Here is an 18945-nt window from a genome sequence, read left to right as displayed (position 1 = left end):
CTGAAGTATGAATATTGTTGTTTATAGATCAGTGGGAAGCCCAAACAAATAACCTTCAAACTCTGAAAACTGTCAGCTGTACGATGTTTGTGATTAGCCCAATTATGGCAAGATGGTCCAAAAACCTAACCAATCTAGCTTTGACATTCCAAGAAATTGACAGAATGGTTCTGCGTGTCATCTTTCTTTGATACTGTAGATCAGTTGTCCCTCATCTTAGCTATATTACATTACATTATTATAACATAATTAGTCTACCGTTGGTATAGTTATATTCTTGATTATTACATTGACATTTTATTAGTATTCCACATCAAATAAATATTTCTGCATTTACCGGATGAAACTGTCTTTGTGTGTGCATGTACATGTGTTTGCTTTGATGTATTGTGACAGTGACTATGAATACTTGAAATGGTTAGCTTACACCTGGTGACACGACACCAACATTCCCTTTAATGATTGCACATAGGCCTACATTGTGTTAAATGAATGGTAACAACTATCACTATCATTTAACTACAATACTTTACATTACTGTTGGATCTATTATTTTTCCCATCATAACAATGGCCCCTGTGATTTCATCATACACAATCAACATGAACGGTCTGTCAAAGATGATCCTGTGGGGCTCAGATAGGTCTATGGCTGTGTCCGAGCGCCCCCTGTCTTCTGTCCTGGACTCATTCACCACCAGTTCAACGTCATGCAGAGCCTGGGGGGTAAAAAGATGTTTGGACTGTTTCTGGTGCAACCAAGGATGAGCTACAGTCGTTAGTAGTAGCAGCCTATAGTAGAAAGCTAACCTTAAAAGTCAATGTCTAGTGCGTTATAGACATAGGAACAAAACACAATGAGTCTATTAGAGATATTATGGACTGCCTTCAAGCTGCTGACCTGAAAAGGCTGTAGGCTTTTTTGAGAGAACACTTCCTTAATACCAGACGTCTTCAAGGCCTCATCCAAAGTGTATGATCTTCTCAATGCAAACTTTGGCAGACGGATCTCTGCACGTCTGATGAGAGAAGAGGAACAATTATGTTTACTGCCTTCATGTTGTGCAGAAACAGATGGACAACTTTCAAAAGGTCCAATATGATATTTACTGGACAAGGTAATGAGGAAAGCAGCATTAATGTTTCACTGTCATGTCAAATATTGTATTTCTTGTGTTATGCATTGCCTACATTACATGAATACTTAGCCTGGTCTGATCAGAGATCAAATCTCAAGACAGCAGTCAACATGTACTCCCATACAAGTACAAGTCCATGCACTACTACTACTACTACAGTATAATACCGTGTTGTGAGTGATGATATTAAAGGGTGCATGGTATTAAAGCAACACTATTGGGTGTAATTAGATCACCCAGGTTTCAGGTTCGAGAGCCAGAACTTCATCTTGGTGATGGACAGGCACTCCTCCAGGCGTTGGATGTCCCCGCGGGGCAGCAGCAGTAGGGCTGACAGGCGCCCGGCGTACCGGAGCTGCACCACCACGGCCGAGCAGTTGGTGTCGTAGAGCATCTTCTGCTCCGCCGTGTCGTCACGGTACATCATGGCCACCTCCACGCTCCCGCTGCTGTTTGTGCAGAAACGCCAGCTCAGCGTTCGCCGACTGTCAAACGGCTGCCTCCACTTCCCTAAGGTCAGACACAGGCCAGTCAGAAACATGCCATGTCAGATACATTTGCCATAATGACATAATCTCCAAACTAGACACCACAAACTAAAAAGAAACTAAGAACATCAACAAAAAGTCATTCAGACAAAATTGGGAACTCATGGTGAGCACTGTGGCACAACAGGCTACAGCGCTGACACCACATACGGGGCCCGAGTGCTCACGGGGACCCAGGTTCGAGTCTGGCCTGTGGTCATTTCCAAATCCCACTCTATCTCTCTCTCCCACTCATTTCCTGTCTCACCCTTCACTATCCTATACAATAAAGGCAAAAAGCCCAAAGATATACACTTAAATAAATAAATAAATAAATAAATAGAAAATGGGAGCTCATATGGGAACGTGAAGGAAATCCTGTGTGCTCTGCAAGTGACGGTCGGCACTAATAGAACAGTACAGCAAGATGAACAAAATATAATGGACCACTTCAGACAATTGAACTCAAAGAAAGAACTGGAACACAATTCATCTTAAAGTCATCCTATGCATTTTGGACATTCATATTACAGCTCAGAAGTCATTTTGATGGTAAACTAACTTGCGATTTCCCTATCCCTCGATCCAGAGAATCACAAATCACTTTACGGCAACAGCAATAACCCATTTGTGTGATATCATGTAATATTTCCTTGGCAGTCGACCTGGATCCTAGGAGATTATCTTTGCCAGTTTGTAAACAAAGCCACATGTACTGTACCATGTCCTAGGGGGAGGGTGCAAGCCATTTTTTAAAAGACTATTTCTTTAATGTGCAAACATTTCAAGACGCATATTGAACTGAAACAGATGAATTTTGGGTTCACATGTCTGAATGACCTATTGTATTTTCTTGACAAGAACATTAATCAATAGGTCACGGAAATTCCAAAGATCAAATAGTGCAGTCACCTCTTTATCAATGTGCCGCAATAATTATACAGTACCTTACTGTATGTAGGCTACTATAATTTAGCCTACATTAATATATATATATATATACAGTATATACTGTAACCTTGATATCCTTGTTAAACAATGCAGAAAACATATTATTCCCTGATTTTGTATTGATAATGTAGTTTACTGAAGCTGCTGAAGGCATTTAAATACCTTACCAGTCATTTGTACTTTATTCAAAAGAGTAAGTTTGCCAGTGGTCTTGCTGGACAACTGCAGCAACTGTGCATTTCCACTCTTATTTTCTGGCGTATTTTTCTGCCCAACACCGCTGGATTGATTGGCTTGAGCTGGACTGAGGCTGAGCCTTTTGCCATTGAGCTGCAGGGAGGTCTGGACGCTGAGCTGGGGCTCATCTTGACCCTCGGTCACCAGCGCCGTCGCCAGGTCATCGAGGGCACGGAGCGTCCGCTCGGCATCCTCCCCTGTCCTGTTCTGCAGTCCGAGCGCGGCGAGGATCTCTGCGCGGCTGGGGGTCAGCGAGAGTTCCCCACAGGCCCTGGCCAGCTCAAGTAGCGCCGACCAAACGCCCAGGGGTGAGAGGAGGAGGTTTTCATCACGCGGTCTCTGCCTCGCGAGCTCAGCATACAAGCTGAAGGTGAGGTCACCGGTGAGCAGAGACAGGTCGTCCGCTTGGCTCCCCACACCATCTCCACCGGGGCGTGCTAACGCTAGAGGACCATAGGTGAAAAGTAGCACGGCTAGTAAAACAAAGCCACCCATCATGTTCTCCAGTTGCTAAGGTGGGTGTAAAAAAAAAAAAAAAAAAAACTCACGGGGAGGTATCATGTAATCGTGTCCAAACTCCAAGCAGGCTTGTTTTTCCTGCTTGTTCAAAGGCATTGATCCTGTGTCAATAACCTGGCAGAAATGGTCAAACAAATAATCCCCACGTGGTCCACCATGTTGCCACCATGCACAGAAAGGGAACAGTTATCTTCAGTATCTGATTGACACCATTTCAAACAGAAGGCACTTTATTCACATTTCAATAACCCCAATACTCCTTGCCTTGATTACAAATTCAGTACTAACAGCTAAAATGTAAATGTCCTCAGACATTCGTATATGGTATTCATCCCCCTTGGGCATTTCCCCTTTTATTGGTTTAATAAATTGAATCTTTCTTAATTTAATTTGGCCTTTTTTACAATCATTTACAAAAATCCCTTCTTTAATGTCAAAGTGAAAACACATTTCTACAAAAGTAATTTTAGTTCATTCATAAATATATAATGCAAAGTAAGCGATTGCATAAATATTAACCCCCCCTTAAAGTGACTGACATAAATCAACAGCCGTCCAGCCAATTTGTGCTGATAGTCTCACGATTAGTGAAATGGAGATTGCCTGAGTGCAGTGAATGTCTGTAGTAATATGAAGACACTTGTGCATGCCTGGAAGGTCTAGTCACTGGTCAATCAGTATTATTTCTGCCTATCATTCCATCATGAAGACAAAATAACACTCCAAACAACTCAAAGAAAGGGTTATTGAAAACCATGAGTGAGGGGATAGAAACAAAAAAAAAAATTCAGTACAATTGAACTGCCATGACATTTGTAAAACTGTTATATACTATATATTCCTTAAAATACTATGCAAGTTGATGCAAGTACATTTTTGTATGACAATGGTACACACATGAATGAAGGGACATGCCTAAAAGGTCTTTGCTTTAGATGTTTAGAGACAGATGATTCTTATTTTAGGAGGTCATTTAAATACTGACAGATGTTCAGTTGAGGTATGATGAAGAGGCAGTAAGTGAGAATCCAAAGCCATTTGAGCAGATGCAACTCTTCTGTGTCAACGCCACAGTAGGTCTCCACAGTTCCTGATAACGATACCCCTTTTCTGTAGAGAGAACAGATTGATTAGATAGATAGATAGATAGATAGATAGATAGATACTTCATTGATCCCCAAGGGGAAATTCAAGATTCAATCATTAACATAATCCCAAAGTACTAGGCCTATTTGTAGAATATATATGGTAAGATTGATCATGTAAAATGAAACGTATCAGTTTTACTATAATGAGTGAACTCTATACCTTGTTGAATCTGTACTCAGTTCAGTGATGTCCTCATTGAACGAAAGGTGGCATGTGTTCCTGTCATCCAGATCTTCCACTCTTTCCATCCTGTAGTCCGTCCTAGGCTCCCTCTCCAGAAGTTGGCTACTCACACCCTGTATGTCACAAATGTCCTTTTCTCTCACAACCTCAACCTCAACCTCTTCCTGTGATAAACATTCCGCCTGTTTTAGTGATGACTGCTCAGCATCTCTTCTAATGTCATAACAAAGTGTGGACTTATCCATTTGGTTGGATTCTGCCCATTCCACGTGTTGATCTTCATCATCTATGTGTTTGCCTTTGGTAACATCGTTGTTCTGTAGATCCTTAAGCGTGTTTTCACTGGGACCTTGTGGTTCCAGCTTAGCACATAAGCTCTCTGTTATTTCACTGTGTGCTTGCCTAGATGGTGGATCCTCTCTCTGATGTGATGTCTCCGCTGCTGATTGACGGTTTTCTTCTGTACATCCTGCTCTGTCAGTCCCTGAGCTATTCTCTCCAGCCGTGATCAGGTCAAAAGGGACTATTTCACCACATTTGTCCTCTACTGGAAGTGTTGACATGGACCCATTAAGATCATTGCAAGCATACTGATTTTCACCCATTGCAATTTCAATGGGCTCTGCCAATGCAATCTGTTGAAATCCAGAAATGCACCCGTTCTCATTTTTTGAGCCAATCTCTTCTCTGCACATTGGATGGGGTTTGTTCGGCTCGATCACTGGCTGAAACCCTAAGTCTGGTCTGGGGTGACCATTGGCCTCTTCATCGAGTGCAAGGATGTACTGGAACGCTTCCTCCTCATCAGAATCCAGAGTTGAGAGCATGTACACTCCCTCCTCCGAGCTCAAGGACAGCGTCTCAACATCCACAGACAATTCAGCGCAAGCCTGCCCCCTTGTGCCTTTCACAGGAAATGTGTTCTCGGAGTTCTGCCCTTCAAAGGAACCAGTCTGGACAGGAGAAGAAATACCCTCCTCCGAGGCATATAGTGCAGGTTCCGTAACACTTGGATGTTTCTCATTGGCTGAAGAAGGGGAGCTCAAGCCATCAGGTGAGTAGGTGTTTGTGTCACAACTCCCTATGTACAGTTCTGAACCATTTACCTGTACAACAGATAGGAAAAGTCCATTTGTATGGAATAATAATAATAATAATAATAATAATAATAATCTTTATTTATAGAGTGTTTTTCTAAATTCCAAAGTGCTTTACATAAAAAAGAATGTAATGCATTAACAAAACCAGAGCTGTGAGGACTCAAGATCTAATCCCCCAAGAGAAAGTACATAGATTAGGGTGGCAAGGGACACACCTCACATGAACTAAATATCACAAATTCATGTGAAGGAAATTAATGCAACACACCTTATCAAGATTTTGTCTGTACTCCAAGAACTGGGTCACATAGGTTATGATTGATTGTTCATCTGGTGTCCGGATTGTTGCATCTACAGACAGCAACAAAAGCAAGTTAGATCAAGTATAAAATCAAATGAATTGCATCATCCATGAAAATGTCATAAAACCACATAGATGAGGGACATTTTATAACATTACCTTCAAGGTCTAAAAGTGGAGGAATACCCAGGACACTGTGTGCTACTCGGAAGGCTTCTGCCACATTGTCCTGTGGTAATTTGGTCAGCGCTGCTCTTGTGTCCACTAGAGCTGGATTGATGGACTTGATGAGCGCCAGGAAAGCCAAGCCACTCCTCCAGCTCCGGCCAAAGTCCCGCACCTCAACATCATACCTACCAGAGAGATACAGGAGTTCACATATTAAGACATTAAAGACCCAAAGAAAGATGAAATGCCTCCAGCTACCCCTCAAAATAAAGCGATGGAACAAAGTGATGTGGGGCAATGCATTAGTGTTCGCATATGGCTCATGATGTTGAATAGTGAAATTATTTTTACAAGTTAAGTTTTAGTGTTTTTGCTCATTTGCACTTTTTCTATCATCATAACAAACAGCTTAGACAGCATCTCCTCAAAGCTTAAACAAACAACAACTTTTAACTACAACAACTATGGCAATATAAGCATTCAAAATTACGTTCTCGCTTTCACCACAAGCACAATTCTACTTACAACATCCTCCCATAAGCACTGAAACAAACTTTCCCTCTTACTTGGATGTGCATATTTGGACCCATCGCAGAAGAGTTTTGATGGCTGTGCCACGATACTTGGATGTGTGAGATGAATTTCTCCGCTTTGATGGAAAGGTGTTTGATCCCCATTCACCACTCGTGGCAGAGGCGCAGATAGATGTGGCATCTCTGCTGGCATGTATAGACTTCGCACTGCTTGCAGACACAATGTGTCTGATGCTCCTTGTAGACTTCTTAATCTGCAACATAAACAAATAATTGAATGAGAGAATTCTATCAGTGGATTATCTATTTATTTATTTTTGTGATCAACTGTTTATTGAGTTTGATAAACGGGTGGGGGGGGGGGGGTCTAGCATGAAAGCTAGATATTAAAGCATACACTATCAGTGGATTATTTAACAATAACGAGCAACACAGAATGACTTACATGGAAAAGAACTATGATGGTCCAGATCAGGCCAAGAACAGCAGAGGGAATACCATCAGCAACGTCTGAGGCATCAATGCTTTTACATTTCACCTGAATAGAGTGGAGAGAGAGAGTTACAAAACTGAATGAGAACGATATAAACCAAACATGGCCATGTTGAATTATTAAAAAGTGTGTGGACAAATTGAAAGTGGAAAAATCAGGTGCTCTTCAATTAATAGGCCAAATAGTCGATTATAGGATAAGAGAAGTTTCTTTTTATAGGATAAGAGAATGACTGTAGCCACATTTACATGAACAGTTTTTTTTATCCTTCCGATCAAACTATTATGATTGAAAAACGTAGTGCCATCTGTTTACATGGGGTGCGTTCAGGTGTTCTCAAGCACTTTAGGGCTCTGATTTGGCAATCAGAAACGTGGTGCAAAGCTTACTCTTATCTTACACCCAGTCAGAGGCAGATTCTGCACCATGCGCTTCACTTTTTAGAAAAGCAAGGTTTAGTGGAATCCCTGTACCATACAGTCTCACATGCAAGCAGATTCCTTCAAATGCGCTGCTGACTACCAAAATACACCAAAATGCCCAAAACACACCCATGACTGATTAAGAAACAGAAGAACAACCCCTTTGAACAATGTGCCTGACATTTGATAACAAAACCAACCTGAATGTCGTCTGGACACACCCCTAAATGTATTTAAGCTTCTTGCCACTGATTGTCAAAGTTAGGGCCCTTAACATTTTTTCCTTGAGAAGACACAGCAGGCAATCCGATTAACTGTATATGTTTCTGTTCAATCAAAACAGGAACGGACTACACCACCTCTTTGTAATTTAAATTATTATAATTTAAATTCTGATCGGATCAAGCATTTTTATTCCAGTTGAGGTGTTGACATGAGAGTATCTTATTCCGATTGAGCCGTTATTCTGTTTCTAATCTGATTAAGTGTCCATGTCAACTTGGATAGTATGGTTGAGTAAATAGAAAAGAGGATGAAAACCTTTATTATGGCATGCCCTTGTCTTTAACAAGTTTGTCATTCTCTTCCCATATAGCAAGCTCTGAACAAGGTCTGCTGCTATCAATATCAGAACCATCACTGTTACTCACATTTCTGTCCTCAAGGAAGTTAAGAACCTTGGTGATGTTGTTCAGTCTAAAGATGCGGTGTGTGGGGGGTCTGAATCTGTAGAGCTTCGAGGGAAAAGGCAAGGTGAATTATTCATTCATTACTGCAGTTTGAAACAGCAAGCGGGATTCAAGTCGATTCTGATGCTGTTTTTAAATATGTGCCCATGTGTAAATAAATAGCATTGTTGGCTATGGACAACTGGGTGCTCGTCTCTGCTATGCTATGTTCTGTACATCCAGGTACAGACTATTCCCAACAGTTACCAACAGCATTGTTGGCTATTGACACCTTAGTAGCATCAGCCTATACTCACTGATTTCGGTTTTATAACAGTAGTTGTGTTGGGGTGTTGGTGTCTCACCATTTTGCAGCCAGACAGCTCCTCCAGAAGAGCCATGAGCACACGGCCGTCCTGAACCTCAGAGAAAAGGTCACAGACCTCCATTGGCGGCTCACACTGGCAAACACAAGTAAAGTGTTTAGATGGATTGTACAGTAGCTGCCGTGCTGGTGTAGCCTCTGTGATGTACAAGATACTTCACAGGCCTACTGTACTGTACTGACCCCTAAAGTATTCTTTATTCTTTATTCTTTATTTTTTATTAGGATCCCCATTAGCTTCCCCACAAAGGGCCGCTAGTCTCCCTGGGGTCCTGTAGTAAAATTACAAGTATTAAAATGTTACATTGCATTCACATTAGTATTAAAAACACAAACAGTCTTGCAACAAACAGTAGGCCTACCCCACAGGCCTACTGTACTGACCCCTACAGTATAGGCCTACCCCACAGGCCTACTGTACTGACCCATTGAAAATGATAAAAGTACACATCAGCTTTAGCTTAGACACAATGTTTAGACTTTGATTTAAAAGCAAAAACAAAGTTCTCAAATGCAGCAGCAGCAGCAATTCCAATTAGATGTTTATAATACAAACTTGGCTAACTGTTGAATGCAAATAAGTTAAAATACTGTATGATATTGACAATGAGGTTTTAAGCTTATCCGACCGCAACACACCCTGATGGTTGAATCAGATGGCATAAGTATAACAGACTTGAATAACCATGTCTATTACATATCACTCTGGCATGGGCCTGAGTGAGGAGTTATGATTTATTCTACTTTTATCCTTCAAGCATTTGTGGTCTGAACATGGTGAATCTGGTGAAAGGATGAAGTGGTATCTTCTTTTTTAAAGGCAGTCTTACCCTTTTCAAATGAATGTTAATCCATCGGGTGAAAGTTCGCTTCTGAATGGCCTCCTTTTCCTCTGCAAGAAAAGATGAATTCATATTATTTCAAAATTCAAGCAAGGAGAGCACTCAGTAAAAAATATACTCATCACAGACTGGATTTCATTCCATTTCTGAGGAGTATGTGGTGTGCGTGGTGTTAGAATGCGGGAACAGGCAAGGACAAGTAGGATTATTGGTCTCGTATTGAGCAATGCATTATTTTTTTTATAAAAAAAGGTGCATGAAAAGGAAGTATGACTCAGTCTTAAGTTATGTTGGGCTTAACTATTTCAGCACTTTCTTAACACATTTTGTATAGCGTTAATGGTATTGCTATTTTAACTATAACTTGCATGGTGCTTATAGTGTACGACAGACAGACACCCATGGTATTAAGTGAACAGCCAAATGTCAACATGCCAAAGGCAATGTCTGCCAAATTCACTTGAAACATAACTTGTTTAGACAGGGGTGAAGAACTCTCCATAGGAGTGAATTTAAAAACACTGAATTCTGTTCTATTTCTCCCTGAAGTGCATTAGTACCTTTTACACAACTGTTTTCACCACATTCTTCTATGAGTATGTTTGTCTTTTATCATAAACAATCATAAGGAAATGTTGCTGTACCTTGACGATTTTGCATGTCTTGGCCACTGTGTCCAGAACAGCTTGTGTCCTCCTGTCAAGTATATACTTTCTTGGTTTTCCTTCAGTCCATTTGGAAATCGGTCAGAATAACTTCACTGCATTGGACCAACAGAACTGTCTCCATGAAAGCTTGATTTTTCAGACATCAGCACTGAAAACTAAAAACAGCACTGGGTGTTGTGGCAGCCACTTGTCTTCCTCTTCCTGACATGAACCGAGTCAGATCTGTCAAGGTGTGACGCCTCTACAAGTCAGACACACTCCTACCTGCATGCCATTGGTTACTCCCTTGTGCAAAGCTTCTACATGAGTGTGCATCACTGAAGCCACAGCCTGGGGGAAAACATTTATTAGCCCTGAAAAGGCCATCCTTGGGTGGTGCATCACTAATAGTTTGCTTTGAAATGTTGACATTATAGAGAATATTAGGACAGATGTGGATTTGGAACATATACTGTAGGCTTACATTACCATAATGTGGGTGCTTTGAGAAATGTACGTGTATACATTTTGCGAAATTGAGAGTGTAAAGCACATACGTATTGTCGATATGTCATCATTTCTATTATGTAATATATTTCTAATGCAGGTGTAACCCTGTTGAAATTCATTCATGGTTAATACACAGGTTTGAATAAATAATTTCATAGTTTAATAAATAGGTTAAAAGGTTAAAATTCATTGACCAGCAATGAAGTTATGATTTTGCTCAATAAGAGAAATGCATTGAGTAATGTTCATGTTTAACTGAATATTGCATTTAAAATGTTATATATTTCTTGTGTAATAATATATGTGCAAATGTGTTAAAAATGCCTGTAATAATAGGAAGAAAGAGTTACACAAAGGTTTTGTGAATTTACTTTATTTTTGTAAAGTTTGTGAATGAGCCAATCGTATGTTGAGGTCAAAGGACAAGGAAGTGGATGGAGGAAGAGAACGTGAAGACCACGCATGAAGCATGAGGGAGTTGAGGAAGAGCGGCGAACGAGTGAGATGAGTGAAACGAGTTGCCTGCTGAGAATAGACATTTTGTAAGAGTTAATGCACCAGTTTAGTGAGTGTTCGACCAGAACTCTTATTAGAAACGTGAATGGTGATAGTTCTGTTTGTTGGAGTGGACTACTCAACACGATAAGACAGAAAGAAGTTTATCTTAGTTGCTGACTAAGTGGCTAGTGCTTTTTGCATGGACTTTGCTAACAAGCTAGCGGCCAGCGACCTTGACTAGTGAAGCCTGTGTGGAACTGCGTGACCGACGACGAACAACGGAGCCGGATAGCGTTTCCAAGTGGTGGATTAATCAGCTGCGTGAAACTTCTCTTCAAAAGTCTCCTCTTCAGCGTGAATCTTCTCGTCACTTCTCCTGCTGCGGTTTGCCTTGGATCCTGCGTGCGTGAGCTACAGACACACTGAGAAAAGGTACCATTAGCAGCTATTTTGTTTTCGCCTGCGTGGTGAAGCAGCCATTTTGTTTAAGGCTACAACGCACTCGAGCTGCATTCAGGCCTGCATCGAGTGAACATTCAAAGGGTATTTGAAAATAGTTTAGGGTTTTGCCGGCTATTTTATTTTCTTGGGCCCTTGTGTTTGAATATGAATGTGAATGCATTTGTGATTTGAAAAGTGATATTGCCAAGAGTATTTGGTTGAAGTTGCTTACTTTTTCTAAGTAAACATTTCATATTTTTGATAAAAACAGTTGTGTTTACTGACTATTTTGATATAATAAGTTGATTAAGAAAACGAGTATTCATTGCTTAAAAGTAAGTGTGTTAAAAGGATAAAAGTAATTCAGAGACATTTCATTTCATGTTAAAGTGTACATGTTAATGCTTAAAAAGTGATTTCAAAGGAAAGAGTATTTCATACAAGGTATTAATTAGACACACACACAAGTTTAATACTGATTAGTTTATTAGTGAAACCCCGCTTGTTTAATTGTTTGGAATAGAGTTTAAAGAACTCAGGTTAGCCACCTCTCACTATAGCCAACACGCTAGAGAGGCGCTACATAAAATGGAGGCACTGCTGAGATCCTAGTGTGGATTAGTGTGGGTTTCTTGTTGTTTTTTGTATAGCTTGCCATTTAAAAATCAGTGTTTTGAAGCTTTGGTTTAGCGTTAACTGATTCGCTAATATGGATCGTAGAACAGAGCTAGTTTCAGAATTAAAAGGATGGTGCCGTGGCGAGGCATTAGATGAGGCTCATGCAGTCATGGTGCTCATTCAAGAAGATTTAGACATCAGTGCAATTGAAGAGGCAATGCAAACAGTGAAGTGTCTGGGACGTGTGCGAGTCAGAGGCCGGACTTTCAACAGTAAACATAACCGATACTTGGTCTTGTGTGAATGTAGGGAAGTAGTAAAAGGTGAAATGGTTCCCTTTGAAATGTTTCCTATTAATGGTGGAGGGCCGTGGCCAGTTATCATAGCAGATGAAGCTACACGAGCCAGTACACAATTTCAGACGTCCGGATCGCCACAAGCTCCAGGTAAGCGCGTTGAAGACCTTCACACATTGTTCCCGGAAGATGCTGCTGCTGCTAAGTCAACAGAGGCCATTCTGCGAGTTGTGAGTGATTTGCTTAACAAGACGACGAAGTCCGCCAGCGAGCATGGAAGCTATCGCCGCCTTCGGACTTTTTCTGGGTTGTTGCCCACCCCAGCTGGAGAAGAGCAGTTCGACCACTGGTTAGGTCAAGCACGGCTCATGGTGGAAGAGTGTGACTGCTCTCACAAAGAGAAGAGACGGAGACTGATGGAAAGTCTTAGAGGTCCTGCACTTGACATTGTAAAGTCAGCACGAGCTAGTGATCCTGATGTAAGCCCTGAAGATTGCTTAGAGGCGCTGGAGCATGCTTTTGGGACAGCAGAGTCAGGAGAAGAGTTGTATTTCGCGTTTCGTTTACTGCAGCAACAGTCAGGTGAGAAGCTGTCTGACTTCCTTAGACGTCTAGAACAGTCGTTGAATAGGGTTGTGCAGAGAGATGGTCTTCCCTTTGGGTGTGCAGATAAAGCGAGACTTGAACAGTTGTTGCGTGGTGCGATAGCCTCTGATCTGATGTTAGTTAACCTTCGTCTGAGAGAGAGGAAAGCAAAGCCCCCGACCTTTCTCCAGCTGTTGAAGGAGATACGCACAGAAGAGGAATATGAGGCCTCACGAAATAGGCTTGTTCCTGTTGTGCAAAGTGGAAATGTAAGGCAGAGTGCTGATGTGAAACAGACTGAAATTCAGAACTTGAAGTCTGAGATCAAAGAACTTAAGGCCTTGGTTGCTGCTGTCGCGTCTAAGCCAGTACAAGACACAACAGCTAGCAGTGAGAACATTCCCCCTAATGTAGTCTACAGTGAGTGTAGTTCGGACAGCGACATAGCAGCTTTGAAAAAACAAATGAAGCGCTTGCAACAGAAAGTCACAAACAAAGTAGCTGAACCTCAAGCTGCTGTTTCAGCTGTGAACACCTCGAAACCAGCCAGCTCCCCACAACGGCCATTCAAAGTATCGGAGGAATACTTCTGTTATCGATGTGGTGAGAGTGGACATTTTGCGAAGAAGTGCCAAAACACAGACAACCAGGCTAAGGTTATCAAGAGACTTATCCAGGCTCTGAAGCTGTCCAAGAACAACCAGCCATCAAGTGATGCTGCCGCTGATACAGTTAACTGTTCTGTTAAGAAAAGTGACGCTGATATGTCTGAGAGTGAGCATATTCCTGATGGGTTAGTTGGGCCGCCTAGCCTGGTGCCACTGAAAGTTAATGGACAACCTTGCACTGCTTTATTAGATAGTGGTTCTCAGGTGACGATCATTTTTGAACACTGGTACCAGAAATACTTGTCTGATATCCCCATTCAGCCTGTATCTGGTTTGTCCTTGTGGGGTTTAAGTGAGTCTGGAGCTAGCTACCCTTATCGTGGCTACGTGGTAGTTGATGTAGAGTATCCAGCTGAGGTGTTAGGAACCAGTCAGACTGTAACTGTCCTAGCTCTCATATGTCCTAACCCCAGGACTGAAGATAAGACATCTGTCATTGTGGGCACCAATGCGAGCCATGTTAGACGTTTGGTGAATCAATGCAAAGACAGTGGCATTGATGTCACCCGAACACTAGGCCTTCGTGTTTGTGTCAAGGAGGACCAACCTGCATTCAAGGGTGTTGCTGTCCCAGTCCATGATGATGAGGCTGGCCATGTTAGATGGATGGGTCCAGGCCCTTTGGTCTTACCCCCAGATGGTGACGCTCAGGTTGTGTGCAAAGTTGAGCTGAAGAAGCCTGTTGCTCAAGAAATCCTAATGATTGACTCATCACCAGCAGCCACCTTACCTGCTGATGTGATTTTTCATCCCATGGTTGTGCCCAGTGGGGCATTGGATGTCAACAGCTTGAGAATATTACTGAAGAATGAATCTTCAAGAGAAACTTCCATACCGGTGGGAACAGTGATTGGATGTGTGTATCACATTGATTCAGTTGCGACGATTCCTCCTAAGGAGACTGCGTCCTCCGACTTTGATGAGAGCGTGATCAACTTTGGAGACTCTCCTATTTCAGAACAATGGAAGAACAGACTATGTAAGAAATTGGCTCAGAAGTCTCATGTCTTCTCAATGCACGAGTGGGACGTGGGATTAGCAAAAGGAGTAGAACACAGAATCCGACTTTCTGATTCCCGGCCTTTCCGTCAACGATCACGCCGGCTGGCCCCTGCGGATATCGAAGACGTTAGAAAGCATTTACAAGAACTGCTGCAGGCAGGGATCATCACAGAGTCGCGAAGCCCCTATGCATCGCCAATAGTTATAGTCAGAAAGAAGACTGGAGCTATTAGGATGTGCATAGATTACAGACTGTTGAATAGCCGAACCATACCAGACCAGTATACCACACCATGCATTGAGGATGCGCTGAATGCCTTGACAGGGAGTCAGTGGTTCTCTGTACTGGATTTGCGTTCGGGCTATTACCAGATAGCTATGTCCGAAGAGGACAAAGAGAAAACGGCATTTATTTGCCCATTAGGATTTTTCCAGTTCGAGCGAATGCCTCAAGGCATTACTGGGGCACCAGCAACCTTTCAGAGGTTAATGGAAAAGGCTGTTGGTGACATGAACCTCTTACAAGTGCTAGTGTACCTTGATGATGTGATAGTGTTTGGAAGAACTCTCGAGGAACACGAAGAGAGACTGCTCAAGGTCCTAGATCGTCTCGGTGAAGTTGGGCTGAAACTCTCAGTGGACAAGTGCCAGATCTGTCTGCCGAGAGTGAAGTACCTGGGGCACATCGTGTCTGCAGATGGTGTCGCCCCAGATCCTAACAAGATTGAGGCCGTCACTACATGGCCAATGCCAACGAACCTGAAGACATTACAATCTTTCCTAGGATTTTGCGGTTATTACCGTCGATTCATTCAGAACTATTCTGCAATTGTTAGACCATTGACTGAACTCACAAAGGGATACGCTCCAACTCAGAAGAGAAAGAAGTATGTCCAAGATGTGAACAAAGTCTACTTGAAAGAATCCGAGCCTTTCGGAGAAAGATGGGACAAATCCTGCACAGATGCGTTTCATCACGTAATTCACTGTCTGACACATGCTCCTGTCCTGGCCTTTGCCAATCCACAAAAGCCATACATCCTGCATGTGGACGCAAGCTTGAAGGGTCTTGGTGCTGTTCTTTACCAAGAACACCCTGAAGGCTTGAGACCAGTTGCTTTCGCGAGCAGAAAGATCAGCTCTGCAGAGAGAAATTATCCCATACATCAGCTGGAATTCTTGTCACTCAAGTGGGCCATAGTCGACAAATTCCACGATTACCTGTATGGGGCAAGATTCACCGTACGTACTGATAATAACCCGCTTACGTACGTGCTGTCCACAGCCAAGCTCAATGCGGTGGGGCATCGCTGGCTTGCTGCCCTGTCGACGTATGAGTTTGATGTCCAGTATCGTCCAGGCCGACAGAACATCGATGCCGACCTGTTGTCAAGGAACATGCCAGAAGAGGACGACAATGGCTGGGTGACTATTCCTCAGTCTGGAGTGAAGACCATCTGCCAGAGAGTCTGCGTCCCAGAGTCTGCATGCAGCACACCAGTCTGTGTTGCTCAGCTTGGAGCGTCTTCTCACTGTGTTCCTGACCTGTATGCGTTTCCAACCCATCTGGAGTTAAAGTCACTGGAACTCATGTCCAAAATGAGTCTCAGGAAGGCGCAAGAAGAGGATGAAGCCATTGGACCAGCCATCCAAGCCGTCAAGCATGGGCGCTGGCCAGAGGATGTGAACATGAGTCCTGAGATGTCCAGACTGAAGAGAGAAGCTGGAAAGCTGTCCATGAAAGATGGATTGCTGTACCGTTACAGCAAGAGACCATCTGGAGATGTGGTCAGTCAACTCATCTTGCCAAAGGAGTTCCGGGAGATGGTTATGCAGGCCATGCATGATGACCTAGGGCACCTTGGACAAGAGCGAACTGTTGACCTGCTCCGAAGTAGATTCTTTTGGCCTAGGATGTCAATGCACGTGGAAGAATACATCAAGAACTGTGGGGAGTGTGTCACTCACAAGACTCCTGTTCAGAGATCTGCTCCATTGCACCAGATCATAAGCCATGGGCCTATGGATTTAGTGTGCATGGACTTCCTTTCCATGGAGCCTGACTCCAAAGGCATAAGCAACGTGTTAGTGGTCACGGATCATTTCACGAGATACGCTCAGGCTTTCCCGACAAAGAGCCAGAAGGCCCATGTTGTGGCAAAGGTCCTGATTGAGAAATATTTCATACATTATGGACTGCCTTCGAGGATCCATTCGGATCAAGGAAGAGATTTCGAGAGCCGTTTGATCCGAGAGCTGTTGACCTTGATGGGGATACGCAAGTCGCGAACAACGCCGTATCATCCGCAAGGAGACCCGCAGCCAGAAAGGTTCAACAGAACTCTGCTCTCCATGCTAGGTACGTTAGGCCGAGAGAAGAAGCGTACATGGAGCCAGCATGTGCCTTATTTGGTCCACGCGTACAACAGTACAAAGTGTGATTCCACAGGGTACTCGCCCTACCATCTGATGTTTGGCAGAGAGGCGAGACTTCCTGTTGACTTATGCTTTGGAATGTCCCCAGATGGCATAGAAGATGTGTCTCACACCCGCTATGTCACCAAGCTGAAGGAAGACTTGAAACAAGCCTACAAGTTAGCCTCTGATGCTGCAGACAAACGGCACCAGAGAAACAAGAGGTTGTATGACCGTCGAGTTGCATTCCAGTCCATAGATATCGGCGACAGAGTACTGCTCCGGAATCTAGGCCTGAGAGGAAAGCACAAGCTGGAAAGTAAGTGGAGTCCTGATCCGTATGTTGTCGTTGGAAAGATGCCAAACCTACCTGTGTTCAAGATCAAACGGGAGGATGGAAGGCTAGGGACAAAGACTATGCATAGGGACCACCTTCTACCTATTGGACAGCTTGTGAGAATGCCATCTACTGACCAGGATACTGATAAACCTGCCAGACCAAAGACCAGAGCAAACACTCGTAAGAAAAGTCAAAGAGAATCTAGACCAGAGACTCAAGAGTTGCAGGAGTTTTCTGATTCGTCCTCTGACATGGAGTATTATGTCACTCAGCGTGTCACTCGAAGAGAGTCTGTCCCGAGGGTGCTACATACTGCCAGGCCAGTAGTTGACTTAGAAGATGACCCTGAACCAGAAAATAATGACTCTGAAACTGATAATGACCCTGAAACAGAACATGACAATGACCCTGAAGCTGAACCTGTTCATGAAAATAATTCAGAAACAAATGATGTTGACCACAACTCTGAACCGGAACCCGGGGATGAGGAGTGTGCTCAAGAAGTAGCTCCGGAAGAGACCAGTGAAGCTGGATCGGAGTCTGAAGAAGAAGTATCTGAGGTCCAGGAGGATAGACTGCAGCCCAGATCTGAGCCTAGACCTAAGAGAACTGCCAAGCCGACTATTAGACTTACCTATGATGAGCCTGGTAAATCCAGAGACCAGCCTTTGACTATTGTACACAGAGGGATAGTCATTAAAATAGGTAAACACTAAAACATTAGTTATTATGCCCTTAGGACTCCTTTGATAGTTTGTAGTGTAGTGTGGTGAGGACACACAGACATTTAAAAGGGGGAGGGTGTAACCCTGTTGAAATTCATTCATGGTTAATACACAGGTTTGAATAAATAATTTCATAGTTTAATAAATAGGTTAAAAGGTTAAAATTCATTGACCAGCAATGAAGTTATGATTTTGCTCAATAAGAGAAATGCATTGAGTAATGTTCATGTTTAACTGAATATTGCATTTAAAATGTTATATATTTCTTGTGTAATAATATATGTGCAAATGTGTTAAAAATGCCTGTAATAATAGGAAGAAAGAGTTACACAAAGGTTTTGTGAATTTACTTTATTTTTGTAAAGTTTGTGAATGAGCCAATCGTATGTTGAGGTCAAAGGACAAGGAAGTGGATGGAGGAAGAGAACGTGAAGACCACGCATGAAGCATGAGGGAGTTGAGGAAGAGCGGCGAACGAGTGAGATGAGTGAAACGAGTTGCCTGCTGAGAATAGACATTTTGTAAGAGTTAATGCACCAGTTTAGTGAGTGTTCGACCAGAACTCTTATTAGAAACGTGAATGG

At 42.8% G+C, this 18945-nt stretch overlaps 2 protein-coding genes across 2 annotated transcripts; both read right to left on the bottom strand.

Moving 5' to 3' along the window:
- Positions 1-418: 418 nt before the first annotated feature.
- On the bottom strand, positions 419-3386 carry LOC134097254 (serine protease inhibitor A3N-like). The gene is made up of 4 exons (XM_062550096.1): positions 2784-3386; positions 1375-1648; positions 901-1018; positions 419-718 (listed from the first exon to the last, which is right to left on the bottom strand). The coding sequence occupies exons 1-4, from the start codon at positions 3349-3351 to the stop codon at positions 530-532; spliced, it is 1149 nt and encodes a 382-aa protein (XP_062406080.1). The 5' UTR covers positions 3352-3386; the 3' UTR covers positions 419-529.
- A 121-nt stretch (positions 3387-3507) lies between these two features.
- clmnb (calmin b) lies at positions 3508-10474 on the bottom strand. The gene is made up of 10 exons (XM_062550089.1): positions 10261-10474; positions 9605-9666; positions 8755-8850; positions 8372-8455; positions 7252-7344; positions 6840-7060; positions 6265-6458; positions 6073-6155; positions 4681-5810; positions 3508-4482 (listed from the first exon to the last, which is right to left on the bottom strand). The coding sequence occupies exons 1-10, from the start codon at positions 10274-10276 to the stop codon at positions 4329-4331; spliced, it is 2133 nt and encodes a 710-aa protein (XP_062406073.1). The 5' UTR covers positions 10277-10474; the 3' UTR covers positions 3508-4328.
- Between the last annotated feature and the right edge of the window lie 8471 nt (positions 10475-18945).

Source organism: Sardina pilchardus, chromosome 12 (genome assembly GCF_963854185.1).
Source record: "Sardina pilchardus chromosome 12, fSarPil1.1, whole genome shotgun sequence".
Lineage (NCBI taxonomy): Eukaryota > Metazoa > Chordata > Actinopteri > Clupeiformes > Clupeidae > Sardina > Sardina pilchardus.
Note: the sequence above shows the minus strand (reverse complement) of the source record. Positions and strands in the feature narration are given on the sequence as shown.